At 45.8% G+C, this 25,560-nt stretch overlaps 1 protein-coding gene across 4 annotated transcripts in view; it reads right to left on the reverse strand.

Annotated features, from left to right (window-relative positions):
* Positions 1-987: 987 nt before the first annotated feature.
* Positions 988-25,560, reverse strand: part of ZZEF1 (zinc finger ZZ-type and EF-hand domain containing 1) — a 115,733-nt gene continuing 91,160 nt past the window's right edge. For 3 of the 4 annotated variants that reach the window (XM_082370512.1, XM_082370511.1, XM_082370510.1), the window contains exons 43-55: positions 21,198-21,397; positions 19,570-19,689; positions 18,005-18,196; positions 17,031-17,131; positions 15,564-15,699; positions 15,109-15,468; positions 13,928-14,071; positions 12,208-12,376; positions 11,943-12,041; positions 11,374-11,539; positions 6,079-6,232; positions 5,432-5,503; positions 988-3,603 (exon numbers count right to left, since the gene is read on the reverse strand). In XM_082370512.1, coding sequence (XP_082226638.1) covers positions 3,523-3,603; positions 5,432-5,503; positions 6,079-6,232; positions 11,374-11,539; positions 11,943-12,041; positions 12,208-12,376; positions 13,928-14,071; positions 15,109-15,468; positions 15,564-15,699; positions 17,031-17,131; positions 18,005-18,196; positions 19,570-19,689; positions 21,198-21,397 — 1,994 coding nt within the window. In that variant the 3' untranslated portion in view covers positions 988-3,522. The other variant, XM_082370509.1, reaches the window with a different exon arrangement.

Below are 25,560 nucleotides of genomic sequence, written 5' to 3' on the forward strand. Positions count from 1 at the left end.
GGCTCAGACGGACAGAGCACAACACAGCCGGCCTCTCCAGGCCGACTGTTTGGAGTAAAGGCCCAAGAAATCAATGTTGCTTAGGTAACACTGTGAGACAGGAGAGGGCGGAAGCGTCACCAACAGGCTCTAGAGGGAGACTCAGCGGCTGCACAGGCCTTGGGAGCATCCAGTTCCGCTGAGCCTCACGCTGATCCAGTTTTCTCTCCGGCCTCAGGGGTGATGAGGGCTGAGTCTGTGTCCTGGGTCCTGGCCCCGGATTCCTCAGAAGGCTGTCTGGGGGCTTTAGGGGGGATGTATCAAGATGCTTTCAGGCCGGAACAGATGGGCCTCGAAGGTTGGTTCTGTCCAGCTCCCACCAAAGTCTCTCTTCTCTCATTCATGAGACAGCCCTCAGCACCAGGAAAGTGGCTGAGAAGGGGGCAGAACAGTAAGTGGCAAACCAGCGATGTGAGGGAGGAAGCACAAGACCTCAGAATGGGTAGACGTTGGCCTCGTGTTTAGTCAGAAGCAGGTCCAGAGGCAGGCAAGGAGGAAACCGGGCCCTGGAAGGGCAGCAGCCTCATGACCAGACCCCTGCCTTCCTCCTCTCGGCTGGCTGCACACAGGTCCTGTGAGCTACAAGAGGTGAGGGGTGCCTGGGATGCAGTTGGGGTGTGCGGCTGGAGAGGCGCTGACCGGGGAGAGAGCGTGTGTATGCACAAACCTCTGAGTAGCTGTGCAGAGGGACAGGCCCAGGGAGCAGGGGCTGAGCATAAGCCCCCAGACCATAAGCCCGAGGGGAGGGGCGTCTCCTGTACGGCTACAGTCAAGGCAGGAGGTGCAACTGGGAGGGGTATCGGAGCTAAGAACCTTTCTGATTCCTTTCTACCCTGAGGCCATGGGATTCTAGAAATTCATCAGGACGGACTTGGTAGAAACTCCAGGTATCATCTTCGTAAGAGAGGCAGAAGGAGGGGAAGGAGAGGAAAAAAAGAAAAGCCCACACACAAGTGTACCTTTTTATATAGAATTTGTACAATATATTTCTCTTCATTTGCATATTTTACCCACAACTTAACATCCTTTATACAGGCTGAACTTACTCAGCTGATATAATCAAAATTCTTTCCTTCAACCAAATAAGAAAAATTCAAAATCGTAAACCTGTAAGAAAACAAATTAAAAACGATGATGAAAATAAGTCACTCCTCGTTAGGAACAGCGTCTGTCTGTACAATATACATGGTTTGGAACAGATTTCTTTATAGATTAGGCACATGTTTCCACAACACCTTCATTCCTGCCAGTTTTATCTCATTCCAGGCAGTCCCGCCTAAGAAGGATCAGAGGGATGTTGGTCTTGATGGAAATCGCGCGTTCGGATGCTGCCGGCCCAGCTGGGGACCAGGGAAGCGGGGCCTGGCTCAGCGGCGCCACCCAGTGGCTGGAAGCAGAGGCGGATGGGATGCAGGGGAGCTGGGCCAGGCAGGGCCCTGCCAGGAGAGAGCAGCAGTTGTGTGTGAAGGGGAAACCGAGGCTTATTCTGTGCAAACTGAACACAGAGACCAGAATAGCAAGGGTGGTGTACAGAGAGAAGCTATGAGGAGTCCAGCGTTTATTTACAGTTTATCTTCCAGGCGGGAGGATGGGGAGCAAAGCTGGTGGCTGCTGTCAGTTTGAGGCACGGAGGGGTGTCGGGGAGGGGGGGGCACGGCGAGGGTAAGCAGTGAGTGCACCATCTCCCTGTTGACCTTCCGTGGAGCCCCTCAGTGAGCCCAAGCCCGCAGGAGGGACCTCTCCTCCCAAGCACAGCGCTTCTCTGTGATTTCCCTCCTCACTGCGAGACCCACCTGGGTCTGGGTGGTACGGAGCGTAGGCCCTTCTCTGGGGATGCAGGCAGAGCAAAAGATGAGAAAGCCGCTTCTACCAAGCCAGCGGCGCCTCACACCTCAACACCGTGGGACACCGGGCCAGGCCCGGGCCTTTCCGACGCCAGGGTGATGGGCTTCAGGTCACCGAGCTTCAGGACCTGTCCTGTTTGTTTCTGTCTCCTTTGAATTCTTCCCTCCATAATGGCTCCATATGCAGCTTGGGGCTGGGCTGAGAATCCAATTCCAGGGCTGCAGAAGGTCGCTGCACCTTGGCCTCCTGACCCAGAAGGCAAAAGTGCTCTTGTGGTGAGATGCTCCTGGGACCAGGAGTCTTGGGCCCTGCAGAGGGGGCTTCCGAGGCCATGGCAGTGCTGATCTGCTCAACTTGGCCCTGGCTATGATGAGCCTTCCTTGGGTTTGGCCCTGTGTGTGGGGGACATGCTCGGGCCCAGACCCCCGCCCTTAAATGGCAGCTGGCTCAAACATTCTTCAAGTGGCGAGTCCCACTGAGGCTTATCCACGGCACACGTGCCAACCCAGCCTCACACTCCAAAGCGTGGCTTTGGAAAGAGAATAGTAATCAGCACTTCAGGGCAAGACTACAACCACAAAAAAAAAAGGTGGAAAACAGCATTCACTAGAACTAATGTAGTTATTGCCAGACAAGTGACAGCCAAATAACCACGGAGAGTCCCAGAGGTGGATTACCACGACCGTGGAGCAGAAATACAATCATGTGGTTTTGTTTGTTTGTTTGTTTTTACTTCTAAAGTAAGATATCCTCTGATTACACTTCAAGTCTTTACGTACAGAAGCTAAAGAGTATTCTTCAAGTTCTGCTACTTTGACACAAACCAGTTTGTCCCCCTGAATGACCGACCCACTGGTCATGCCCCCGAGCCTCTCTCAAGGGAGTTGGTGTGGTTCTTTCTAAGAACATGAGGTGGGAACCGAAATATGTTAAAACAACAACTAAAACAACGCGGCTGTGCTGGGAGCAGTGCACAGGCGGACGTGCACGGCGGCCTGCTGGCTGTTCCCAAGGGCACTTTTTCTCACCAAGGATCTCTCCGGGACGGCCGAGGCTGTGCAGGGGGCCAGTGCGGCGGTGGGTTCCGTACTGAATGGTGGGGACCAGGTGGCAGCCCCGAGCGGCTCTCACTGGTTTTGGTTTGGATGACCCAGTCTCAAGAAGCAAAAGCAAAAGAGGAGCTCCCAGGCTGCTGCTGGAGGTCCTGCTGAGAAAGGTGGCCCAGGGCAGACCCTGTCTTCCTCTGAAGGTCAAGTGCAGGCAGTTCCAGCTCAACGGAGACAGAGCCCTTGCCAGAGCAGCTGCAGCCAGGTCTTCTTGGGGCTGCGGCTTCTGCAGGGACAGACCCTGGAGGAGGCTGGCCTCTGAACAACCTTCTCAAGGGCCTGCTGCCTGCCCTTTCTGAATAATTTTGCACTGGTCTGCTTATTCTCACATGCTATGGTACGTGCGGGTGCTGGGCCTGTGACACGGGAAGTTCTCGGAGACGTGGCAGCTTGGCATTCTAGTTGGGGTGGAAGGGGGAGCTCAAGGAGAGCCAGGCACCAACGCCACAGGAATCTTCCCGAATGAGTTTAGGCATCTGCTCTAAGGTCCTTGTGGACAGATTAGCTAGTTCCATGCACACCATACCAAGGGCTAACACTCAACATTCCAGAGGCGGGTGGCCTTGTTTGGGTAGTTGATGGCCAGGCTGATAGCAGCAATGTTCTGCAGAGCCTGTGGAGGGAGAAAGAGTCATCACCAATGTCAAGAACCGGTCACCTGCTGGGTCACTAACTGCTGACAGAACAAGACCCTCAGCTGAGCACCTGAGGGGGGCAGGGGAGAGGCAGACGCGAGCCAGATGTGGTTCCCCTCAGCAGGGGAACCACAGTCTAGAGTGAAAGACAAAGCTAGCAAGAAAGACCACATGGAAACTCCAAATGTAGGCAGAATCATCACTGTCCCGAGAGAGGAGCAGGGGCAGTTCTGCGGGCTCAGAGGACACATCTGCGGGGGGTCTGGGAAAGCCGTTTAGGGAATGGGGACAGCAGCACAAAGGTGCAGAAGGGAAGAAACAAACAGCCAGTGGGGGGGGCCCCCCCGGAAGCAATGCTGGGAAGGCAGAAGCCCTGGAGCCAGGCCAAGGCTGGTCTCCAAGCCAAGGCAGCAGGAGCCGGGGGAGGGGGGGCGCTGGGGAAGGAAGAGGTGGAAGCAGGGAGAAGAGGCAGAGCGCCGGTCCAGCGAAGCGGACAGGCTGTAGGGAGGGCCAGAATGAGGATGAGGAGACGGGACACAGCGGCCGGCGAGAGGCAGGAGCCAACAGGGATGTGTGACGCTAAGCTTCCGGTGTCAAAATGGTCAAATGTCAAGACTTCACTGTGTGAAATCTTGGGACACCACGGGTGGTGATGGCAGGGCTGGCAGGCACCTGTCGGGAGGGGAGGGAGTTTTCACTCGGCCTTCGGGTCTCAGGACAATTCACACAAACCCCTCTGTAGTGGATGGGGGAAGCCCGCTTCTAAGCAGGCACTCTGACCCCTTCTTGTAGGAGGACCGCAGGTTCACTGAGAAAACTTGCCAGGAACAGAGCGCAGGGCGCTGGCCGGGAGTCCCAGCTGGATGTCCCCTCAAGTGAGACCGCGGGCCAATCTTTCCCTTCTCTGAGCCTCAGTGTCCCCATCTGTCCACTGTGGATGCAGCCCACACGCTCTACGATGTTCAAGGAGTCTGTGAGCCTAAGGTTCTCAAAATGTAGTCTGGAGCCTGCGGGTTCCCCAGACCCTTTCAGTGGCTCCGCGTTGTGAAAACAATTTTCATAATAATACCGAGACATTATTTCTCTTTTTTCACTTTCATACTCTAACGAGTATACAGTGGAGTTTTCCGGAGGCTACTGTGTGATAACAGAACAACTGAAAGCAGAAACAGATCTGTGAATCCAGCTGTCTTCTATTAAGGCAGACATTAAAGAGATCTGCAAAAATGGAACACAACGCTACCCTTCTCAAAAATTATTTTGTTTTGAAAAATACCGTTGTTTTTCACAACTGTAGTACTAAATAGAATGAGATTATTTTAAAAAACAAATTGAGAAGTAAGTGTTTAGCATGTAATTTCTAACTTAATTACTAAATTTAAAATCTAATTTAATTCCTAAAGGTATATATCAATATATATAACGCACATAAACAAAAGCTTTTGGGGATCCTCAGTAATTTAAAAGCGTAAAGGGGCCCTGAGACCCAATAGCTGTCAGAGAGGAGTTCTCCTACCAGGGAAGAAAGTTACATCCAAAAATATCTGAAATCTAAAACTCTATGGAAACTTCAGGGATCGGCCAAACTATAAATTTAAGGCACTGGTTGTTCTGGTCTAAAAGCCACAAATTCTTGCTAGTGTCTACTGACCCCACAGTTTAATACGAACGACACTGATAAATGGGGCTCCGCTGCTCTCTGTGACACCAGCAGGAAGTGGCCGACTTGGAACACAGCCCCGTGTAAAGCCGGGGTGGAGCCTGCACGGGTGCCGGGGGAGGTTCGGCTGCCCGGGGAGGGCGTACCTGCGCCGCGCAGCGCAGAAGGTGGTCGTCGGTGGTTAAGGCCAGCAGGTAATCCTGCAGCAGGCCGAGCTCCTGCGGAAAGAGCGGAGGGCAGCTGTCAGAGGCCACCTGCTAGCGGACACCCACCCACGACCCACGACCCACGGCCCCAGAAGACTCGGGTGGGACACTGCTGCCCACTCCGCCGGGCATCTCACTGCCTGCTTTCCTTGGGAGCCACAGAAGGAGCGGGACGGAGGGAGCCAGGTGTCCTGACTCACCACAGTCTCCTCACTATAAAACGAGGGCTTAAGCTAAAGAGCTCTGAAAGGCCCTTTCATCTCTCACAGTCAATGAGTCTATTGTGCTGAGGGGAGGGAAAAGAGGAAGAAGAAAGAACCCGTTGGTTTATTTTCCCAAACTCACTGCTGTCAAGGGTCGATGCAGGGCAGTTTCCTTCCCCCTTTGGCATCAGGCCTGAGCAAACAAGCAATCTCAGGGAGGGCCTGGCTCCCTGGGGCGGGAGAGAGGGGAACCCTGGGCCCCAGGCCACGCCTGCCTCCCTGTGCGGGTTTGCCAAGCCCCCATGACACCCCGGGCTCTCAGAGGGCTGTGACCTGAGGCCCAGCGCTGGCCCCAGGTGGTGGGGAGGCAGGACAGGCCCTCACCTGGGCGCGGTTCTCAGTGACAAAGAAGAGCTCGGTGAGGGCGCGATGCAGGGGCAGCAGGATGCCAGGCTGTGTCACGTCCTCAAAAAGGCTGTACTCCATTTGGGTGAAGAGCTGCCACAGGGGCTTCAACAGCATGAGGTCACAGAGGTCGCTGTGGGGGAGGGGTATGGTTTGCTGGGGTCACGCCAATCAGACGTCAGATAGACGGAGGGTAGTTGCCGGGCACTGCAGCTCCAACGCTCCCCGCCCCGCCCCCGTCCAGTAAAGGCAGGACAAGACAGTTCCAGTCACCTCACACCCCCCAAAACAGCCCAAAATATTCACCAATGGCAAATAAAAAAAGGGGCAGCATCTCAACTTCAAACCAGGACTCCGGGGAAAAGGATATCCTCAAGCACATTCACGTAAATCAACTGCACATCTTTAAAAATGGTTGTTAAAAACTTCCAGTGACAGCGGAAAAAAATCTCAAGATAAATGTTAAGTGGAAAAGAGCAAATACGCAACATAAAATGTAAAAATTTAAAAACTGTATATATAGTATTGTGTGACCATATTAAAAACAATAGTAAATAAACATATAAAAAATGTTATCAGTGGCTGTCCCTGTCAGTTTTCTAGATTTTCTACAATGCTCATTGCTTTAATAATCAGAAAGGAAAAAAAAAAACTGATTTAAAAGATAACAACAACCACTGTTATGATCTTAGGCTCATAAAAGAAGAAATATGCTTATAAAAAGTTGCTCAGGCCAGAAGTCTTTCTAAGTAATGCAGAATCCTTCTCACTAGACAGACCTCTGTTGAGACTGCACTGAAGTTTTTTTTTACCCAGAGGGAGGTTAATTCCAGTTCAACATCCTTCAGAGGAGAAACATGATTCTGGGACTTACTACATGATTTTATACATTTATAATCTTAAATTTTGCTTTTTCTCTTTAATATATGATTTTTAAAAGAATTTAAAAGAATTTCAAAAGAAGTATAATCTTGGGGCCAATCACTTTCTCCCAGAGGAATAAGTCTTCGTAAAGTAAACCAATGGGAAAATGAGGTTTGATTTAAAGAGACAGCTTTACAGCTGAGTTTTCAGGAAAGCACTAGAGTGGGAGGTAAAATGCACCTGCACGGCTCACATCTGTGGCAGAACTTAGGCAGTTCTTCTGCTGGCCATCCTTCCCCTGGGGGCTGCCTTTCCCCTCTGCCCCCTCCAGTCTCGGCCCCTGGGACCGAGGGGCTGTGGGACAGTCCCTACGGGAAGGAGGGTAGGCGATGGCCAGCACACTGCAGGAATGCATCCACAATGCGGCTAGGAAGGGCCCGCCGGTCTGAAGACAGTAGAGATGGGACACGTTTCATACACGTGACTCAACCAGACAGTTCTCACTGGAGGCCGCTCTCACAAGAACGGAACTAAGTCCCGTGGGCCAAGTGACCCCTGATGTCTGTGTATGAGGACACAGTGGTGGCAGCCATCATGCCCAGCTTTCCCCTTCTCCCTCCCTTCTGCCAGCCTGTACATAGACTGACTACACAAGTCATCACTTTATCTTTCCTGACTTGGAGAGTCCTTTATTTTTTGAATAACAGCTCCATATTACACGACGAGACACCATGTTACTTTGAGTATCATCACTCCACTCTGACTAGCATTCTGTGAGTCTGTGTGCCTTAAAAATGCCGGAAAAGGGTGCACTGAACTCCTGACACGTGGGGGTCTAAGCAAGGAGGGTAGGGACTGAGTGCATGGATGATGTGTGTGGCACAGTCACCAATGCCTTCCCTCTGAGACTCTTATGTCTTCAATCCCCAGTTCCATTCAACACTCTACTGGAGGTCCCAGCTAATGCAAAACGGCAAAAGGGAAAAGTTTCTAAGGATTGAGAGAAAGAAATAAAGCTTACTATTTGTAGATAACATGACTGTGTGCCGAGTGATCTGCATATATACTTAGAATTAACAAACAGAGCAAGGTCACTGGATACAAGGGCAACACATGAAAAGTAATTATATACCAGCAGAAACAATTAAAAAGCAAAAAATTTAAATACCAATTACAATTGCATCAGAAACATTAAATACCTAGGAATAAATCTAACAAAATGCTGTGCAAGTCCTCTACATAGGAAACTATAAAACATTACTGAGACTTATACAATGGAGGACTGTGTATTAGAGAACTCAATATTCTGAAGACCTTGATTTTTCTCAAATTGATCTAAAGAGTCCATCAAAATCCCATCAGGTGAGAGAGGTGCACTCATGTGTGTACAGAGAAAATCAGGAACAAGACAAGGATGCCCACTCTTGCCACTTCTATTCAGTATAGTACTGGAAGTCCTAGCCAGAGCAATTAGGCAAGAAAAAGAAATAAGAGGTACTTAAATTGCAAAGTAAGAAGTAAAATTATCTCTGTTTGCATATGCCATGATATCATATATAGAAAATCCTAAGGACTGCAACAAAAAACTGTTAGAACTAATAAATAAATTCAGTAAAGTTACAGGATACAAAATCAATATAGAAAAATCAGTTGCATTTCTATACACTAACAATGAACTATCAGGAAGAGGAATTAGGAAAACAATCCCATTTACAATAGGATCCAAAAAATAAAATACTTAGAAATAAATTTAACAAAGGAGGTGAAAGATCTACACTGAAAACTATAAAACACTGATGAAACAAATTGAAGAAGACAAAGTAAATGGAAAGATATTCTGTGTTCATGGATTGGAAGAATTAATATTGTTAAAATGTTCATAGTACTCAAAACAACCTACAGCAATCCTTATCAAAACTCCAATGGCATATTCCACAGAAATAGAAAAAACAATCCTAAAATTTATATGGAACTACAAAAATACCCAAACAGTCAAAGCAATCTTGAGAAAGAAGAACAAAGCTGGAGGCATCACATTTCCTGATTTTAAACTATACTATAAAGATACAGTAATCAAAACAGTATGGAGTTGGTATTGGCATTAAAAAAAGACATATAGAGCAATGGAACAGAACAGAGAGCCAAAAAATAAACCTATGAATATATGGTCAATTAATTTTTGACAAAAGTACCAAGAATATGTAATGAAGAAAGAATATTCTCACCATTCAATAAATGGTGTTGGGAAAACTGGATATCCACATGCAAAAGAATGAAACTGGACCCCTATCTTACCATACACAAAAATCAACTCAAAATGGATTAAAGACTTGAATGTAACACGTGAAACTGTAAAACTCCTAAAAGAAAACATAGGCTGTAAGCTCCTTGACATTGGTCTTGGCAATTTTTTTTTTTGGCCATGCTGAATGGCATGCAGGATACTAGTTCCCCGGCCAGGGATCAAACCTGCGCCCCCTGAAGTGGGAGTGCAGAGTCTTAAACACTGGACCACCAGGGAAGTCCCCTTAATATTTTTCTTTTTTTTCGGCAATGATTTTTTGGATTCGATATCAAAAGCAAAAATAAACAGGTGGAACTACATCAAACTAAAAAGCTTCTGCACAGCAAGGAGAACAATCAACAGAGTGAAAAGGCACCCTGTGGACTAGGAGAAAGTATTTGCAAATCATATATCTGATAAGGAGTTAATATCCAAAATACACAAGGAACTCATACCATTCAATAGCAAAAAATAACCCAATTAAAAAAATAGGCAAAGGACCTAAAGAGACATCTGTCCAAAGAAGGCATACAAATGGCCAACAGGTACCTAAAAAGGTGCTCAATTATCACTACTCATCAGGGAAATGCAAATCAAAACTACAATGAGATATCACCTCCCCTGTGTTAGGATAGCTCCCATCAAAAAGATAAGAGAAAACAAATGCTGGCAAGGATGTCGAGAAAAGAGAGAACCCTTGTGCACTGTTGGTGGGAATGTAAACTGGTACAGCCACTATGCAAAACAGTATGGAGGTTCCTCAAGAAATTAAAGCTAGAACTACCAAATGATCCATCGATCCCACCTCTGGGTATACCCAAAAGAAATGAAATCATTATCTCAAAGAGATTATCAGTACTCCTATGTTCATTGCAGTATTATTCCTAATAGCCAATGTCTGGAAATAACGCCTGTCAATGGACGAATGGATAAAGAAAATGTGGTGTATATATACACAATGAAATATTATTCAGTTATGAGAAAAAAGGAAATCCTGCCATTTTCGACAACACAGATGAACCTGGAGGGCATTATGCTAAGTGAAATAAGCTAGATAAAGAAAGACAAATACTGCATGGTATCACTTTTATGTGGAATCCAAAAAAAAGTCAATCCTATAGAAACAGGGAGTTAGAATGGTGGTTGCCAGTGGCTGGGAAGTGGGGGAAATGGGGAAAGGCTGGTAAAAGGGTATAAACTTTCAGTTACAAGATGAATAAGGTCTGAGGATCTATTATACAGCATGGTGACTATAGTTGATAATAGTGTACAATACTATAACACATAACAGAAATTTGCTGAAAAGCAAATTTCAGCAAGAGGGTGAAATTTAAGTGTTGTCACATACCACAGAAAAAGGTAAACATATGAGGTGACGGACGTGTTAGTTAACTCGATTGTGGGAATCCTTTCACAATGTATAATGTATTATGTATCAAATCATTACCTTCTACACTTTAAATACATTACAATTTTATTTGTTAATTACACCTCAATAAAGCTGGGGGGGAAAAAAGAAATAAACTAATTCTAAAATTTACATGGACATGCAGGGTAAAACTAGCCAAGACAATCTTGAAGATGAAGAACCAGTTGAAGGATTTATACTGCTAGATAACGTAAATTTGCTATAAAGCTACAATATCTAAGTGTGGTACTGGCACAAAGATAACCAAAAAGACCAATGGAACAAAAGCAACCAGGGATGGATCCATGTGTATATGGACACCTTCTCTGTGATGAAGATGGCACTGGAGTGTGGTGAGGGGAAAGGTGGGCTTTTGAGTTAAGTGGAGATCCATGTGTGAGAAAAAGCAAAGCATGACCCTACCCTTCAAATCATGCACTAAAATTCATTCCATGTGGATTGTAGACCTAAATATGGAAGAAAAAATAATTAAGCTTTATCTTCATGACCCCAAGGTCAAGTAAGGCAAAAATTTCCTAAATAGGACAATGAAAGCTCTATCATAAAGGAAATGAGTGATGAACTGGAAGACATTAAAATTAGAAACTTCTTTTCATCAAAGACACCACTAACAGAGTGAATGGCAGGCCCCGAAGTGGGGGGAGATATTCACAATACAAATACCCAGCAAGGGACTCGTATCCAGAAGGCAGCTTACCTGTGGGTGCAGCATCGCACGATCCTCAGGAGTAGGTGGATGGCTTTTAACCGCTGATGACCAGTCTGGCGACAGGCCACACCCACCAGCCATTCCCAAATTTTGGCCAACGGGAGGTGCGGCACAACTCTTTCTTCTGACAGCATCTGCTTCAGAATCTCGAATCCTGGCAACCCGCACACACAGAGACATTTAAAAACTGTAAGCTGCTCAAGTTTTAACGAATAGGAGGAAACCACTGTGATCATTTACATTTCGCCTGAAATTATGCCTTATGTAAAAGCAACATAGGAACACTTTCAGTTCTTCCTTTTTGCAGAATGCCCTGGCAAATTTTAAGAGAACAAGCATCTTTCCTAGGTCCTGACAGATGGCTCTTTAGAAGTTACAACCTGCCCAACTCCAGTACATTCACGAGTGACGTGCGTGGGCCTTGTGAGACAAATTCGTTGAAGTCTCAGAGAAAAGTACCTGGTTTGATTTTAACAAAGATCAGTGACATAATGGCACCGACCCCCAGAGTGTCCCGGGCCGGGAGATCATGCAAACGGAAAGACCAGAGCACACACCTGTCTGGAATCGCCCCAGGTGCCCAGCCGTCACAGTGAATTTGTAGCCCCACTCGGTGTTGCTCATGTCAGAGGTGAAGCGGTAATACAGAGTATCTCCTGGGGCACACAAGAATCAGAAACAGGTCAGGATACTGCAGCAACAGGGAAAGGCAAGTGAGCGCTTTCCACTGAAACAGATTCAACACAGTTTTAAATCCTTCAACAATTTCCCTTCTAGGTACTTAACGTTAAGAGTCTGTATAACTCAGTATTTATTTACTACCTGGAAGCTCAAAATCTTTCCATTTCTGTTGAGACCCACTGAAGTTGTGTCGATCCTGCTGAAAGTCACCGCTGCTGGACATGGCTAGCTCGTCACAGCCTTCCTCTGTATTGCACTGAGGATCGAATTTGATTGAGAGGTAGATTGCACCAGGAATGTGAACTTTATCCTAGGAGGGAAAACAAGGACACTCCTGTCATCGCTGGCCACTGGACAGTGACTGAGGGCTTCCTTGTGCCAATCCTGCAGTTAAGACTGGGCATGTAAGAAGGGGTGAGTCACAGCCCCTGCCCTCCAGGAGCTCTCGGCCCAGCTGGGTCGGGGAGCACGCACATGGCTGCAAACACGGCAGGAAGCACACTGTGCAGCATGGGGCACAGCTCGAGGGGGGGGGCGGGGAGGGGAGGCGAGGGCAGAAAAGAGTCCCAGTGAAGGGATGTTTGGGTTGCTGTGGAGACTGGGGGCACAGGAGCAGCCTGTCCAGGAGGAAGGAATGGCAGGAGGCAGGTGAGAGAGAGACGAGCACCTGGGGGTGCATTCCAGGCAAAGGAAAGAGCACTGACTGGAAAGCCTGACATGTTCAGGGAATAACAGGAGCTTGATGTGTCTGAGGTACAGGTTGAGCTTTGTGTGCACATATGCTTGGGAGATGGGGGCAGGGGTGACGTGATCCTGGAGAGGCCGGCAGGGACAGATGCAGAAGGCTTTGTGTGCTAAAATGAAGCGTTGAGACTTGTCTGAACAGCAGGGGGAGCCCTGGAAAGACCGTAAGCAGGAGAAAGCCTAGGTTAGGTTTGTGTTGTACCAGGATCACTGTGACAGCTGGTGTGCAGCAAGGCCAGGGCTGGGGCAGGCCAGCAGTGGGGGATCAGAGAGCAGCAGCGGGAAGGACCCAGGGGAGGGGAGGAGTCCGGGCAGCGGAGAAGGTAAGGCGATCGCTCTGAGGCAGAACTCGATAGCTCACTAGGTGTGTCTACGTGGGGCTGGGGGAGTGGGGACAGAGCCTAGGAGCCGGGGAAGAAAAGAGGCTTAGAAGGTAGAGTGAGGAGGTTTATTCTTCTGCAGAACGAAACCTCAGCTGGCAACAACCATATCCAGGGTTAGTTTCTCTATCACCCACCACTGTGGCCACAGGCCGTCACCTACTCAGAACGACAGCTCCAACATTTTGAAAAGAGATGAAGAAATGCAAGCAGCACTAGGTCAGTGAAGATAACTGAGGCCGCCCCCCTCCTGCCTCATCCAAACTCCTGCATCTCTCTGTCCACGTACGGAGTTAAGGATGCAAGAGATGAGGCTTTTCAGTTCTGGGTAATTAAACAAAGGGGTGGGAGACTCCAAGGTGTGGCCAGGTCATCAGGAGATGGACAGAGTGAGGGCTGAACCCAGACCCACACTCAAAGTCTCTGCCAGACACCAAGGCCTCACTCTCAGGAGCTTGCTGCAGGAAGAGGAATCTCTCCTCCAGGGCCGGGTGGCCCCTTGCTTTCTATTAAAACAAGGTCAGGAGAAGAGAGGACTTGTTTGTATAGATTCCCGGGACTGGCTTCAGGGAGGCAGACTGCTGCTGAGACCATGGGAGCACTTTCTAGGCCATGTCTGTCCAGGCAGAAAGAGCCGCAGCGGGAGTTGATGAGATTCATGCTACTCAGCAACCCTTGCAGGTCCTGCCAGCTGCGTACCCTGAGGCTGGGCGAGTCTGGCCGACCCTGGATCGTACCTCAAAGTTGGTGTTGTTGTTATACGGGTGTTTCGACTCCCTCACTTGCACCTCCATTCCTGGCTCCTCCATGAACTGGCAGGCAGCCAGGGCCATGGTGCCTAGCATGTTCTCTCGGCAGCCCTGGAGCACCTTCTGCAGTATCTGGTGGGACACAGGCAGGAAACATGGGAAGACGGTGACAAAACTTCGTAGTTCAGCTAGAGACTGTGCCCAGGGCTCCTGAGTTCTGCTATGTGGGTCCCCTGGTTCTACACAGAAGGAAGTAGAAGAGATGCTTCCAGCCCTGTGAAAGTTTGCTAACCCAGCACTACTTCAAAAGACCAAGTTGAAGATCTGATTTAAAAACAAAACAAAAGATGATCACCACTTGTCAAGTTGAAACTTAAAATCAGAGCACTGGAGACTTTCCTGGCAGTCCAGTGGTTAGGACTCTGTGCTTCCACTGTAGGGGGCACGGGTTTGATCCCTAGTCAGGGAACTAAGATCCCACATGCCGCACGGTGTGGCCAAAGAAAAAAAGAAAATAGAGCACTGGACTTAAGAGAATGCACAGACTCTGGTAAGACCCCACGTCTGCCACCCAGAAGCTGGGAGCCTTGGACAAGCCTCCTGGGCTTGATTTCTTCACCAATAAAACTCTCTGGGTCACAATGTAACACAGGTGTAAGTGCTGGCAGAGTGTCTGACCTGAGGTAGACATTCTAGAAACCATGGTTTAAAACAGAAGACGTAAACCTTCCTGGAAGGCTTCCTGTATTACGGGAACAGGCTGTCAGAATCATAATTAACCCTGTCTCCCAGACTTCACACTGTGTGAGACCCTAGGGGACATGAGAAGAGACAGGCTAGCAAGGAGAGTTAGACTCATAAGTCTGAAAACAAAAAAAGAAAGCTGCAAGGGCAGGTTTCGTGGGATCGTTACATCAAACACTCTCTGAGCACCAAGTCTGCCTAGGCCATGAGCTCGGCTCCAGGCCAGTACTTGGGAGAGTTTAACAGCGACCTGACCCTGCCTTCGTTGCGTTCACACCTGTCAGGGGGCTGTACAGCCACACAGGTAACCTCACTCCAGGAAGGCACTCACTAGAGGAAGCCTATTCAAACCCCCCGGCGGGGGGCTGGGAGGGACACAGAGGAGGAGCAAGTGGGGTGAGTGCCCAGCCCGGCTGCCTAATTACCTTCTCCCACTGGTGCTTTTCTTCCAGCTGCATGAACATATCCAGAATGTAGGTCATGTGGGCAGGGCCACTCAGCTCCAGGATGTCCTCACTCACCGGCACGTGCCCCGGCCACTCGGCGAGCAAGGACGCGAGCACATGGCGGGCGTACAGGACTGCTGTGGCCTCGTTCACGCGGAAGAGGTAGTCCCGCACGGCCCTCTTGCTCTTGCAGTTGAGCTCTTTGTGCAGGAGGGCGGCGCTCTTGCTGCGCCGCTGCTTGGCGTAGCTCTGCTGCAGTTCACTCTCCGTGCTGGAGATCAGCTTCTGGGTCACGGGGTTTGACTCTGTGGTGGCCTGGTCACAGCGTGCGGGACGGGACTGCAACCCAAAGACCAGCGTCACAGAGGCCTGGCCTGCTCACAACTGGGGTGGGGGCGGGAGGGACACCTTGCTTCCCAGGTGGGGCGACATACCAAGCATGGTAAGATAATCATGTCTGTATCCACAGCTTTGGCGCTCTGCTCGTCCAGTCTCAGACTCCTGCTGGGCTGCCACCTCTGAGCCAGGGTCCGTATCCTTTCATCGGTGGTGAGCTCATCCCCGTCAAACCTGAAGAGAAGGAAGGAACACAAAGTTGGGCACCTGAGTTACAGAAAGGCAAGAGTTTAACCTGCAGTGAAACTTACAGAAATGCCGATCCGAGTTATTTTCCTGTTATTTTGCAATTACGTTATTACGTTCCATATTTCGCACACTAGATTCACAGTGTTCATCTATTCATGCATGCAAATGTGCACATGAACGTGCACGCGTGCCCATGTGCCCACAGCAGAGATGCAAGCCATCCCTTAGGATCCATTCTTCCTTTCATTTAGAAACAAAGTTCCCTGAAGTTTTAGCAAGATACACAATCACCCAGCTGGAGACACAGTTCCCAGTCCTCCTAGCAGCAATGCAACTAGGGTCACGCCAACGGGAGGCCAGTGAGGTAACGCGTGCCATTTCCGCAGCCTGCCCTCAAACAACTGGGTTAAGGATGAGCTCCTTTACCCACCTTCCCCCTTTCCTCTGGGCTGGAACAAAGAGCTGGTGTCGGGGAGCCAGGTCTGACGACACAGGTGAGGACAGCACCCTTGGGGGTGCGGGGTCCCTTGTGAAGCAGACCGCCCACCCACCCTAGGCTGCTGCCTACCTCTGGACTGCGCCATGAGAGGGAAAACAAATTCCATCCTCCTTGACCATGATACTTCTGTGTCCTAACTGATGCAACCCTGCCTCATCTCACAAAGGATCTGAGGCAGTAGATAATACATACGGGAAAATAGAAATATGAAATAACAAAAGAAAATTAAATTGGAATTGGATATAAATCAGAATAGGAAGTCAAAACTAGGATGTGGGGGATGGAGGAGGAGATTAGTTGCAGAAACATAAAGTTCTCCACAAATTTAAGAGCTGGGCCCGAGAACTAGCTCTGAACTTCCTGGCCAAGAGGAAGGGTATATTGTTAATTTTATAATAATCCTTGAAGAAAAAACACAAAAATAATGCACAGAAGTGAAAAAACAAACAAACGAAAGGACACTTTTGACCAGAATGTACCAGAAGGTCCTGCTCTGCACCGTTTGCTCCCTGGGCTGACATGGGAGAGAAACCTTGGCGTCTGTGTCAAAACTCTGCCCCCACAACGAGTTTACTCTAAGAGGCAGACTGCGAATATAAAGTTCTTCCTAAAGGAGAAGCACACAACACAACTCAAAGATGAGCCATGCGGTGTGGCACAGCCAGCTTTCATGTCGCTTTATGAAGAACTGAAAACCAACTGCTCTTTGGCCTGTCAGGAGTTTTTATCCACATCTTGTTGGCAGGAGGTAAACAGAGTCCCGCCCTTATTTGTTGCCTCACTCACTACACTTTGGCTGCATCTAAATGTCCCTTACCTCTTCTGAACCTCCAGGAAGAAAGAGTCGGTCCTCTTCATCTGCAGTTCGTATATGGCCCGGAGAATGTGCAGAGGGGCATTGAGGGCGTCGTGAGCCATCTGAAGGCCACAAGGAGGAAGTAGAAGAGAGACAATTTAAACTGCTTTAACACATTATTGATGATCTGACCTCAAAAGTGATAAAACAATTATTTCCTAAAGTTACCACAAGTTATAATTTAAGAACATCACATGGGCACTTCATGCATATAAGATTATAAGCCCTAAAACATGGACTGTAAAATCTGCATTACTGTTATAAATTCAAAGGAAGATATAAAACATGGAAACACCAAAAAAAAAAAAAAATCATGCAAACAGATGTACTGCTAATAGGCAGTAAGTACCCACCAAATTGTATCCATTGCTAGCTTCTCTGCAGCAGCTGCCTTGCACTCAAGTTTGATAAGTGGCACACAAATCTAAGTACTGGACTTTCTTTTCATGTTTTTAAAAACTGTACTTGCTTTTCTTATATCCACCCCATACTCTCTGTTTACTCTTCACACAGTTAGATCCTTTGAAGTCCTAGCCCTTGCCCATTTTCACATCATTCTGAGGAAGAGTGGATTATCCAGGGAAAGTAGGAGTGTGTCTGAGAAACTGTGAGGACAGACTGTCGTCTGGGGATTTATGGACAGGCCTGAAATTACATGTAAAATTTTACAAAAGTATTTGCAAGTACAGTTTATGGGAGAAACGATCTAAAGCTTTTGGGTCCATGACCCCCAAACATTAAGAACTACTGTTGTAATAGGGCTTTTCCATCCCTCTGGACGAATTCTGCACAATACCGACTGAGTCTTCAGGAAGTGCATTCTCAGGACATCAGTCTGAAGCATTTTCACATGGAGGCTAAAACACAGTCCAAGTCAAAGAGAATCCATTCCTTAGAGTCCCTTCCTCAGTCCACACTGTGACCCAAGAACGTACCAAGAAACATATTCTGGTGGGCTCATCCAGGCTTTCGAGAGGGTCTAGCTTTTTCTGCTCCGGCTCACCCGGGCTGCTGACTGACCGTTCCACCTCCTCCTCCTGGTCCCCTCGCTCATCCAGCTCCAGCTCTCCATGCTCAGCCAAAGTGCTGATCTCCTTTTTTGAGGAGTACAGCAAGATGGACAAAATCTACACAGAAAGAAAATCAGGCAGGGCAGGAACATGAGTGTTTAGTGGGTGAGATCTTTAACCCTCAAAGGGTAGAAAACATCTGACTGAACCTTTTAAAAGACATCAGAATTCACAAAAAGAATGTAAGATTAGTAAAGAAATATGAAAACATGTTCAACCATACTTATAATCAAAGAAATGCTGACCAGAAACTACAAGGGACCTTCGCGTTTAACTCTGCCCCTGACGGTGTAAGTTGTTATCACCCTTTTAGAAGGCATTTTGGTGAAATGTAAGGAGCTATACAAATGTTCATAACCTTTGACCTGGTAACTCATCTTCCAGGAATAATGTACAATGTGTAAAAAGCTATACTCCTGATATGGTCAATGAAGCATTTAATAATGGCAAAAAAACTGAAATCCATCTTTATGGACCATCTGCAGCCATTAAAGATGGTCGTTATGAAAACTACCCAGCAACTTAGAAAAATGGCCATCACATGACCTCAATTTATTTCCACAGTGTGCTTCATTGTACAATCTAAACCTATGTATGTAATATAAACACAGAAGGAAAAAAATTAGAAAAAGGAAATACACATAATACTAACAGTAGCTCTATTTGCGGGGGATGAAATTTGGAGTTTTTCTTTCTTTTCTATTTTTCAAACTTTCTGAATATAAAAAATATAAGTTTTTGAATGTAAAAAAAATTTACTTTAAAAATATTTCCTAAAGAACAAGAGCTCAGATGTTCACCAGGTTAGCCATTAATATGTTTTAGCGTTATCTTCCTAAAACCTAACCAAATCCTCCTGTGGCAACTGAGAGCTGTTTCCTGGAGCTCAGGCCTCTGTGTGACTGAGAATGGCCAGCTGAGCACCCCCATACAGCAGCAGCCTTTTCTGACCTGAAGCTGACACTTGGCACAGAAACGCCCCAGGGAACCACAGTAATTCCACTAAGAAAAATCGAAGGCCTATGGCGAAAAGTAATAAAATGAAAATTATCAACTAAAATCCTACATAAAATAAACATAAGTGAGGACAAATTTAGGAACTGATTTTAGCTCAAAGGAAGTTTAAAGGGAAATAATAATTCAAGGGCAGATTTACTACCATGATATAATTGGTCAACCGTGCGTTTCCACAAAATACTTCTCTTCCAATATTCTTTGAACAAACACCAAATTCATTTTCCCTGACAAGGGAGGACAGGTGTCATAATCTCTATTTCCAAAGGGGAAGACAAATATAAGACACTGTTTTAACAACTGCACCAGATGAGAGTGCACAGGGCAGAACCAGCTGTAACTGACTGGTGGTTCTAACTCCCAGGCCAGTAAATCTGCAGCAGGAAACAGCAGCAGGAATCACCCTGGTCCCTTACTTCCAGGTCCCGGAGGAGCCACGTTTTACTGAAGCCGGTCCCTTTGCTGCACTTTTTCACCAGCAGCTTCAGCAAATCAGTCTGAAGGAAGGTAGCATGGGTCTCTTCAAAACCATGAGCCTGCCAAACAGAAAAAGAATGATCTGCAACTGCCTCAGAGTGAAGAAGGTAAGGGTCACTTGGGGAGAAGCAGGCCTCTCTGTCAGAGCCCAGTCTCAGCTAGTGGCCCAAGTTCACCTTCTGGTGAAAATTCCAGAGTCAATGGGGAGGATGAAACTCTGAACCTGAGCCATAAGCTAAGTCTGTTTGCTCTCTAATTCATTCACTCAACAAGTATTTCGGAAGCCTCGTACACTCTATGTGCTGAGTCCTGTGCGAAGAACAGAGGTTTTATGTCCCTCTCCTGCTCCCTACCTTCCAAAAGCTTCCCACTGCCCTGTAGACTGAAACCCGAGTCCCTATTCATAGCGGACAAGGTCCTGCAGGCCCCCTGCCTGTCTCCGTGGTCTCATCTCCTCCTCGCACTGTCCTCAAGCCCTGAGGTAGCCCCTTCTACTCCCTGACAACCAGGCCTGGAGTTGGACCTCTCCCAGGATGTAATGCTCTGCCCAGACTCCTCATCTATCACCTCAGATTTCACCTCCTCAGAAAGGCTCTTTCTGACTCATGGTGGATTTCCTTGCAGGCTCTTTGTTGTCTCCCTTGCAGTTTAGGCTGAAAGCTCCACGACAGCAGGGACCTTCTTTCTAGATCAACACTACGTACTCAGTTCCATCTGGCCCCTGGTGCTCGACAAATAGACAAATATTTACGGAATGAAGGATTCAAAGACAGAAATGGTCTCTGCCCTCAGGGAGTTTATTTTCTCTTTCCTACTGTAATGCAAACAACTAAAACAACAGTAGATTGTGATAAATGCCATGAAATCAACAAACAGCAGATGTGTGGTCTCAAGCCTAAAAATATAAACTCTCAGGGCTGGGCCAGAGCTGAAATGCCATCTAGTCCAATCTCCTTGCGGTGCTTGAGTCGTTCCATGGCCTCCTCGCCAGTGTTGCCAAAGTCAGGGAACGCATAAACTTTCCAAATGAGATCCTTCTCCCATGGCTAGTTCTGTTGGAAAGATCCTCCCTATCGATGCCCCTCAGATGGTAGAAGAATCATGTTCCCCACAAGTCAAGGCTTCCCATCTCCGTGTCAATTATCGCCCAGCTCTTTAACTTGTCTGTCTTCTCTCACACCAAATGCCAAATCTATTGCTCCAAGATCCCATAAGATATTAGCCCCCTTTATTCTTCCTAGGATGAACCAGAAGGGACCGTGGTTCAGAGGGAAGTGAGAAACTGTTCAATTTTTCTTCTCATCTTCCAAGGTTACGGGCCCATTAGGTAATGGCACCTGGTTCCATGAGGCAGGACTGAAAAATTACAGAGAACCAACTGTTGGGAAAATTCTGTTTCTTCCTTAAAGTTATCCATGTGCAAGGCACCAATTATTTCTAAAAATAATCAAGATCCTATGATTAACCATCCATTGAAATCAGATAGTAGTATTTCCTTCTAGTTAATACCCTGCAGGAGTTAAATCACAGCCAGATTCATCAGCAAATGGAAGAAGCTCACCACTACCTTTAGTGTTTTGTATAATCCTTTGAGGGCCAGGGACAGGACCCAAGTTGCTTCCACTGCCTCGGGACAATGGCTGTCCATGCTGGTTTGCAGAAGGTGACTGGCAATAAAGGCAAAGTGCTGGGAGTACTGGCTCAGCTGGGCCTGAGAGTTGCTGCATTCCGGTCCTCCTCCTTTCTGGACCAGCTGGTAGTCCTTCACTGAAGGGTGATGTCAGGCAGGAAAAGAAGGCACAAAAAGCACAGTTAATACTTCCTGCAGATAAGTTTCTTCCCCAGTAATGTGCCTTACTGAAGCAAGAACTGCAGACCCCAAAACACAAATCTCTCTGGCTTCAAACTTAGCCATTATATTTAAGGCCAGCTTGCAGCTGAGCACAAAAGTGGTACTGGGCCACCTACCCACCAAGCAACCAAGAGATGCAATTCACATTCCTACCACTCACACAAACAGGTTGTCTCCAAAGGTGTTAAAGGAAGTTCATAAACACAGAACACATGAGAGACTTCCATTTCAGAACAAGCCTGAGTAAAAGGGATCGGATTTACTCTCTTACATTAAACAACCAGAACCCTGGAAAAATACATGAAACAATGGTTTGCAGACACTGGGCAATAGGTAGTATAGGACGATGACCCCTGAAAGAAGGGACACAAACCAGGTGAGCCTTCCAATAGCCCTGGCTATCTGGAGACTATTTCCAGCCTGCACAGCATGGAGTGGAAATCCAAGTCTAGTTTTAATGAACTGAGGAGACAGAGGTCAGAGTTCAGGGAAGTCAAGGCAGCTAGAACTTATGGGGTAGAATATCACAGAGAAGGGAGATGCACAGAGAGAGGGGTGTGTGGGAGACCCCTCTAGATATCTACAGAGGGTTCCCCATGAGTCTTTGGCTGAATACTGATCTACACAAAGGTGAGAGGAAACTATCTAGATAGGAAACTACCCAGTTCTAGGAAAGAACTGTCAAAAAGCAGTAGGCAGAACAATTCTTGGAGCTCACAAAGAACTCTGAGAATATTCTGTCTTCCCACAGTGAGAGTGGAAGTGTCCTAGTCGGGGGCAAAAAACTATTTGAAGACATAATGATCAAAAAAATCCCAAATTTGATGAAAACTATAAATCTATAGATCCAGGAGCTCTTTAAACCATCAAGCAGAAGAAACATAATGAAAATCATGCCAAGGCACATCATAATCAAAATGCTAAAAAGCAGTGATTAAGAGAAACATCTTAAAAGCAGGCAGAGAAAAGAGACACATTTTGAAGAGTAACAGAGAATGACGGCTTACTTCATGGCAGAAACTATGCAAACCAGAAGAAAAAAGATCAATATCTTTAAGGTATGCAAAGAAAAAACTCCCAGTTTACAATTTTTTACCTAGAAAAATTCATCTCAAAGATGAAGTCAAAGTAAGTATTTCTTTGGTTTGGTAGGACAAACCAAAAAAACGATTTTGTAGCAGCAGACCAGCACTACAAGAGTTATTAAGGGAAGTTTTTCAGGAAAAAAAAAAAAATGATACCAGGTACAAACTTGAACTTATACAAGGAATGAAGAGCACCAGAAATGGTAAATATGTGGCTAAATATTAAAGTTATTGTTTTCTCGTTTTAAGATCCCTTTTAAAGTATGTGACTTTTAAAGCAAAATAAATAATGTATTGTGAGGTTTATATCATGTAAAAGTAAAATGTGGGACAACAACAGTCCAAAAGATGATGGAATAAAAATAGAAAACCTATGTTTCTTCACTATATGTGAAGTGGTAGATTGTCTGAAGATAGACCACGATGAGTTAAAGGTGTATATTATAAACCCTAATGCAACCAGTAAGAAATTATTTGAAGGTAAACTACTGTAAACCCTAAAGCAACCACTAAAAAAATAAGATATACTTTAAAGCTAATAGTGGAGATAACATGGAATCATTAAAAAAAACAAAAACAAAAACGACTCAATCCAAAAGAAGTTAGAAGGAAAAAAAGAAAAAAGAACAGATGTGACAAACAAAAAACAAGCAAGAAGATAGTAGAGGGGCTTCCCTGGTGGCACAGTGGTTAAGAATCCACCTGCCAACGCAGGGGACATGGGTTCGATCCCTGGCCCAGGAAGATCTGACATGATGCGGAGCAACTAAGCCTGTGCACCATAACTACTGAGCCTGCGCTCTAGAGCCCGCGTGCCACAGCTACTGAACCCCATGCACCTAGAGCCCACGTTCTGCAACAAGAGAAGCCACGATAATGAGAAGCCCGCATACCGCAACAAAGAGTAGCCCCCGCTTGCCGCAACTAGAGAAAGCCCGCGCACAGCAACGGAGACCCAACACAGCCAAAAAACAAACAAACAAACAAACAAATAAATAAATAAGAAGATAGTAGATTTGAACTCAATCATCCTGATAAGTGTATTGAATACAAATGGTCTAAACATCTCAATTAAAAGGCAGGTACTGGGGAGGGATAAATTAGGAGTTTGAGATTAACAGACATACACTACTATATATAAAACAGATAACCAACAAGGATCTACTGTATAGCACAGGAAACTATACTCAATATTTTGTAATAACCTATAAAGAAAAGAATCTGAAAAAAGAATATATATATTGAATCACTGTGCTGTAAACCTGAAACTAGCATGACACTGTAAATCAACTATACTTTCATTAAAAAAAAACAACAAAAAAAAGGGCAGGTATTGTCAGACTGGATTAAAAAAGAAGACTCCACTATGTGCTATCTACACTTGAAATGTAAAGACACAGGGAGGTTAAAGCAAAAGAATAGAAAAAGATGCATCACGCAAATGTTAGTAACAACAACAACAAAAAAGCTAGAGAGGCTACCTAAATATTAAAGTAGATTTCAGAACATGGAATATTATTAGGGATAAAAAGGAACGTTTCATAATGAAATGAGAAACAGACCATACACGCAATTATAGCTGGATACCTCAACATTCCTTTCTCAGTAATTGTTAGAACAAATAGACAAAAAATCAGTAAGAGTATAGAAGACTTGAACAGCACTGTCAAATGACTTGATCTCAATGACATCTATAGGACACTCTACCAACAACACAGTATATGCATTTTTTTCAAGTGCACATGGAATCTTATTTGAAACAGACTAAATTTTTGACCATAAAACAAATTGCAGTAATCTTAATAGGACTGAAATCATTCATAGTATGTTCTCTGACCACAACTTGCAATCAATAACAGAAAGATATCTGGAATATCCCCAAATATTTGGAAATTAAACAACAAAATTTTAAATAATCACAGAAGAAAGAAAAAAATCACAAGATGAAAAGAAAATACTGTGACCTGAATGAAAATGATAACACAACATATCAAAAATTATGGATGTGGATAAAGCCACACCTAACAGGAAATTCACAGCATTAAAATGCTTCTATCAACAAAAAAAGAAAGGTCTCAAATCAGTGATTTAGACTTCCACTTTAAGAAACCAGAAAAAGAAAAAAGAGCAAATTAAACTCAAAGCAAGAAGAAATAAGGAAATTAATAACAGAAAGATAGAAATCAATAAAAGAGAAAACAGATATAACAGAGAAAAATCAATGAAACCAAAAGCTGGTCCTTGGCAAAGATCCTATAAATTGATAAATCTCTGGCTAGTCTAGGAAACAAAAAAGAAAAGATACAAATTACCAAAACCAGGAATGAGAAGAGGCATCTGATACCCCATGTGAGGTTCAGAGAAATTAAGGATCTACATTTTATAAGACCCAAATTTATCCCATAAGTGAATGGAGAGATATACCATGCTCCCAAGTCAAAAGACTCAATATTGGTAAGATGTCAGTTCTCCCAAATGGACTATAGATTCAATACAATGCCAATCAAAAGTCCAGCAGGTTCTTTAATAGAAACTGACAAGCTGATTCTAAAATTATACAGAAAGACAAAGGAACTAGACTAGCCAACAATTCTGAAGAATAACAAAGTTGGAGAACCTGATTTCAATACTCAGGAGAAATCTACAACAGTCAAGACAATGTGGTATTCCCATAAGGACAGATATATAGATTAATGGAACGTAACAGAATCCACAAATAGACACAAACATACACGGGTCAATTAATTTTCACAAAGTTGCCAAGATAATTCAATGAAGAAAGAATAGTCTGTTCAACAAATGGTCATAGAACAATGGGATAGTCATATGCAAACAAACAAACAAACAAACAAATAAATAAACCTTGACTTTTACATTGCACAGTACACAAAAATAGCACAGACAGTGCCTAGTGCTGAAGCTGAATGATAAAGCAGATTATTTCAAGAGCAGACCTGGGCACATAATGATGTACCTTCACTGTTCTATTGATG

The sequence above is a fragment of the Balaenoptera borealis genome (genome assembly GCF_965194805.1).
Source record: "Balaenoptera borealis genome assembly, chromosome: 20".
In the NCBI taxonomy this organism is placed as follows: domain Eukaryota; kingdom Metazoa; phylum Chordata; class Mammalia; order Artiodactyla; family Balaenopteridae; genus Balaenoptera; species Balaenoptera borealis.